Genomic DNA, 5159 nt, shown 5'->3' with positions numbered 1-5159 from the left:
GCCGTGGGGGTGGGGAGTTGGCAGCCCCAGGCCCCCTGCGCCGGAGGGAGAGCTGTGCCCCCCGACACCCGGGGCCGAGAGGTTGAGTCTAGACAGTAACCAGCGAGGGCAGAAGCACGAGGGGGCTTTGCTTCTGACGCCGATTCGGGGCGGGTCGCGGCAGGGAAGACGAGTCTGGGGCTCCGGAGAACGTTTCAGACTCGAGTTGGTCCGGTTGAGACCATCCTGCCCACGTCCTTTTCGGGAGGGATTCGGTGGGATCTGGGCCCCTGTCTGTGTCTCGAGGTCAGATTTTTAAAAAGGGGCTTTCTCTTCCTTTTTTGCTCATCACCAACGGTAGAAGCAGTGTGCCAGACAGTTAACCCAGATACACCCGCACGCGTGTCCTTGTCCTGATTGAGGAGGGTCCGTCGTGGGCAACTGGTGCCACCTTCGTTGCCCTGGGGCTGACCGGAAGTGGCTGCAGTGCTTCATCCGAGGGGGTGCCTGTGCTCCCGTCCCGCCTGTCGCCTAAGTGGGGGGTGCAGCTGGTCAGGGGGTGCACCAGCGCTCTCCGGGTGGGAGGCATGTGCACCCCCTGTGCGTTGCCATGGGGGTCCATCCTTTACATTCACTGCTCTCCTCTTGCTCTGATTGTTGTAGGAGCTGACGTTCGCTTTGGTGTGGACTGCACCAGACTGAAGGAATTCTTTTCACCGGTAGAGAGAAGGTTTGATCGTATTTATTTTAACTTCCCCCACTGTGGGAAGAAGTCGGGGGTGAAAAAGAACAGAGAGCTCCTCGCCAAATTTTTCTGTAGGTGAGTAAAATAGAGTTGAGCTATGCTATAGAAACTTCCTGACGCTTCCTTAATGAAGCGTTGAATGCTGCATGGCGTTTTAAAAAGTGTGTAGCTGATAAGCTATGAAAAAGTATAGAGTTTTCAGTGACCTCAGAATCCACTGTCTGCCCTTTGCTCCCCCTGTTGTGTTGTCCACGTTCAATTTGTGTGCGCTTTAGGAGGGGTGTACCTCGGCCAATACCGATTTTTAAAGAGGCATATCGGCCGATACTGATCCGATTTCCGATACCAGCCCGGTGGTGTGGAGAGCGGGGTGTGCGTGTAAATACATGCGCACAAAAGAGATTTCCGATATGGATAACTTTCTTTATATTGGTGCTGATCTGATGTTGGACCAATGTATCAATGCACCTCTCTGCTTAGGGGAATTCTTATTACCCGGTTCTCATTCTAGCTGTGCAGAAGTGCTCACAGAGAAGGGGGAGGTTCATGTGGTTCTTTGCAGAGGACAAGGCGGAACACCCGCTGACCAGCCAATGAGAGAGTGGCACAACAGCTGGCAGGTCGTCGCCATGGGAGCAGGAGCAGGATTTATCCTGAGTGATGTTCATCCTTTTGAGGTGGAGCACATTCCTGGATATGAATGCACAGGCTACAGGTAACGTACAGATCCTGCTGAAACCTGTCACCAATGTTCTTACTGTGTCTTGGTCCCTTTCACAATGTCTGGCATCTGCAGTGGTGGTTTCCAATGTTGCAGTTTCTTTACCTGGGGTGGAGTGCTGATACTCTACAGTGTGTACATTACTGGGCTGACTGTTGCATTGGTTCAGCAGTCGTGTGATGTCACCTCTTTTTGTATGCTTAATGTTAGCTAGAAGTACCATTACTTTTTCAGCTGTCATTTTTGTTTGTGTTACCAGGAGTCAAGACAAGTCTTTTTGTGTAGAAGGTGCCTTGAACCACATCTTTACCCGGAGCTTGCCATTTCCACACCCCAGCCCTTTGATCTGTCAGATTAAACTGGACAGCAAATGCATTTCTTTCCGGGTTCCTGAAATATTTGTAGATAAAATCAACAGGTGAGTATTTGAGTCCAATCTCAGGTTATCTGTCTGGTATCAGATTGGCCCATAAAAGCAAACAAGGAACAAATACCCTACTAACAATCTGCAGTCTTGCACAAATGATCAGTTTGTCTCTCTGAGACAGGTACTCACTAAATACCCCAAATGCTGTCCCCTGTTGGAGGGGAAAGGGGATGACGGATTTGATAATTTCATTTATTTTTAAGTGTTTCTTCCATGTTCATGATTCACCTAGGGTAAGAGAGGGTAACTCATTTGTGAAGACTGAGGTGCAGCAAGACTGTTCTGACATACTGAAGTAGAAGATTGAAATACTAACACCTTGTATAGTGATTTGAGAGCAGCCCTGGAGCTGGCTTAGTGTGCTAATGCAACAGTCCTAAGGCAAGTTATGATTAAAAACGGTAACCAGTCTCTGAACAGCTGTATATACTGGAGCTGTCCAGTGCTAGCACTGTTTCTTTGGCCTCCTTAAATAACTTGCTAATGCAAACACGAGTGGAAATCAGAAGACGCATGCTAGTAAATTCCTCCCTTTCCCACCAGCCAAGATGCAGCTAAACCCTGGTTGCACTCTTAACACACCTCTCCTTTCTTGAAATGGAAAGGAAGCTGCATATCAAGGATCGCTGTGGAGAAGGGGCTCATCACACTAGTCTTAAATGATAGTTGGAGGAAAATGTTTTTAATGGTCCAACTGTAGTGAGTTTTATAATCTGTTGTTTTGTTTCACAGGGGCTTCCTTGATATAAATTCAGGTCATCCTGTCAGAACAATAAATGAGAAGCTCATGGCAGAGCTCAGCCAGACCTTTCCGCTGCAGCGGGTTGACTGTTCCCTACCTCTGTTGCACCAAGGCCTCCCCACCTCTTTTTCTCATTCAGACATCTTTTGGATTGCTCCTGACGCAGAACAAAATCCAAGCTCTGACCCAACAGGCAGTGGAACAGCAAGAACTCTCTCATTTTCTGGCCTTAATTTCTCCAAGGATACAGACCAGAATGAGTGTGTAAAGGTTCCTCAGAAAGGAGACCAGATCTCACAGCATTATCATCTTAGACCTTCCCTTCTGGCTGATGTTCAGCCAGTAGCACAGAGCCTGGGCTTTCTTCCTGGCACTGTGTATGTTCTCAGTGGGCTGGTCTTTAGGAAGTGTCTGATCTCTCCACACACACTGCCAGTTTTTCATGAGACCCTCTTTATATGCACGGTTAATAAGGGCTCAGAGGGTCACTATATCCAAATGCTTATGGATAGCATTAAAAACTCCCTGTGTTCTCTGCTCCAGTCTGATGCACACATTACATTGAATTTGTCAGAGATGGAAGTAGGAACCTATGAAACAACAGAGCTGAATGACTTTGTCACTTCCAAGCCTCAGCACAATAAAAGTCAATATTTCATCTGTGTAAAAACTGCTTCCTACCCCAGTGCCAAGGGCTCTTGTGTGGGAACCATAGCAGCAGCTCCCAGTGGGCTAGTAAACAACGATCTGGGCACTGTGTTTGCATCTGTGAATCTTGACCTCCTGGCCATGCAGGTCTGTGGCATTCCTGACTGGCGAATGCTCTGGACCCTCGATGAGCGTTTCCTGAATCAATTTGGTAAAGGAGAGTTAAGATCTTTCAAGAGTTTTTCACTCTATCCACCTTCCTATGTGCATGACGTCAGCTTCTGGGTTCCTGAGCCGGAGCAGTTTGATGAGACTGCGTTTCACACTGTTGCTAGGCGGGTGTCACAGGAAACTGTTGTGTCCATCCAGCTGCTTGATACCTTTCAGCATCCGCAGACGGGGCAGACCAGCCTCTGCTACAGACTGACTTTCCAGTCCTGTGACAAGGCTCTCACCCACCAGCAGGTGGCAGAGATGCAGATGCGGTTCAGGGAGGAGATACAGCAGTGCTTGCATGTATTGCTTAGATAATTATTAGACATTCGTTAACAGCAACCTTAATTTATTTTGTTAGAAATGTGGATTCCATGTTGTGTGATCCCTTAATACTGTGTGTTGTTGCTTTGTGTCGCCAAATTATGCCTTTTGTAAAGGCAGTATAGATTCAATTTAAAATGTGTTATACACATAACTTTAATTCTGTAATTGGAGATAATACAGTCTAGCTGCCTTCCCCTGATCTGACTTGAAATGTCAGGTCATGGTTGGCTTTTATTGTACCAGATTTCTGTAAGCAAGAATCACTCTGAGATCCACCTTTCTTATGCGTGCAAAGGTGGTTTAGAGGTAACAGTTTAGCTCATTCATTGTTACTTGATTATATTCATCCCAGAACATTTATTGATGGATCCTGTATCATTGATCATCATATCAGTCAAAATATGAAAATGTAACGATTACCAATTGCTCCTGTAAAGTGTTTAAATAAACTTTTTATATGACAAGCAATAGCTGGTCTCATTCTATCCTTAGTGTGAATACCACGCACTGGAGTACAATAGTGCCCCCAGGTTTTTCTGCTGTTTTTTCCTAAGGAAAAGCAATAGTTGCTTAGTCTGCATCATGCCAGGCAAGTTAAGAGTTCTCTACCTGTATCTTTTGAGCCTGTTGGTATCTTCAGCAGTACAGCCACGGGCTGGAAGGAGTTGGAAACCCAACTCCCTGCGTCACAGCACTGCTTCCTGCTACGTCCAGCACACAAATGAAAAAACTTAGGAGATGAGAGTTTGGGCAAATCGCTGTTTACAAGCGTTACAGGAGCCTGGTCTGGAGCTAGGGCAGAATCTGTCCTGCCCAAGGTCCTTAATACAGCCCTCTTCCCTGCTGCAGCTGAACATCTCGCAGTGTTCAATGCTTTTCTGTGCCGGGTTCACCCTCCTCTTGGGAACCTCCTCCCCGCAGGATTTGCAGGCTCAGGAGGAGGGGCCACAGTCCCCACCCAGCTCAGTGGGCGCAGGTTGGGGCGAGTGTTGCTGCGGCGAATTCTCGCCATATCTTTCCATCCACTTTTGTTTTTTTGACACCAAGTTGAATCTGGCCCCAAGCATCTTTAGCCCAGGGAAAGGGGCTTCCTGCTTGCCCCATTCACCCCGACTGAGGTGCGAGCTCTAAACAAGCCCGGGGCCCGCACACGAGGTGCTGCTCCCCAGCCCTCCCATTTCCCAGCTGGGAAGGTGGAGGCCGCAGCCACCCCGCGCTTACCCAGCGTTCCCCTCCTGCCTCGCCGGCACCACTGCGGCTGCGCGGACCGGAGGGGTGCCCGCACTCAACGTGGCGGCAGCCGGCTTCAGCGCTTCCGCATTCCGCTCGCGCCTGCCCGCACTCGGCATGGCGGCCA

The 5159-nt window shown here is 48.7% G+C and overlaps 1 protein-coding gene across 3 annotated transcripts; it reads left to right on the top strand.

Moving 5' to 3' along the window:
* Window positions 1–520: 520 nt before the first annotated feature.
* FDXACB1 (ferredoxin-fold anticodon binding domain containing 1) lies at window positions 521–4265 on the top strand. Of its 3 annotated transcripts, none has more exons than XM_019510470.1 (4): window positions 521–799; window positions 1236–1439; window positions 1705–1863; window positions 2105–2252. In XM_019510470.1, exons 1-4 carry the CDS (start codon window positions 567–569, stop codon window positions 2169–2171), a joined length of 663 nt encoding a protein of 220 aa, XP_019366015.1. In that variant the 5' UTR covers window positions 521–566; the 3' UTR covers window positions 2172–2252. The 3 variants fall into 3 exon arrangements, with proteins under 3 accessions (XP_019366015.1, XP_019366001.1, XP_019366008.1); XM_019510456.1 differs by lacking the exon at window positions 2105–2252 and adding an exon at window positions 2605–4265 and having other exon boundaries at window positions 525–799; XM_019510463.1 differs by lacking the exons at window positions 521–799; window positions 1236–1439 and adding an exon at window positions 2605–4265 and having other exon boundaries at window positions 1771–1863; window positions 2105–2253.
* The last annotated feature ends 894 nt before the right edge of the window (window positions 4266–5159 follow it).

The sequence above is a fragment of the Gavialis gangeticus genome, unplaced genomic scaffold, assembly GCF_001723915.1.
Source record: "Gavialis gangeticus isolate Ggan-Ray unplaced genomic scaffold, GavGan_comp1, whole genome shotgun sequence".
In the NCBI taxonomy this organism is placed as follows: domain Eukaryota; kingdom Metazoa; phylum Chordata; order Crocodylia; family Gavialidae; genus Gavialis; species Gavialis gangeticus.
The sequence above is the reverse complement of the archived record's forward strand: the minus strand, read 5'-3'. Positions and strand labels throughout refer to the sequence as shown.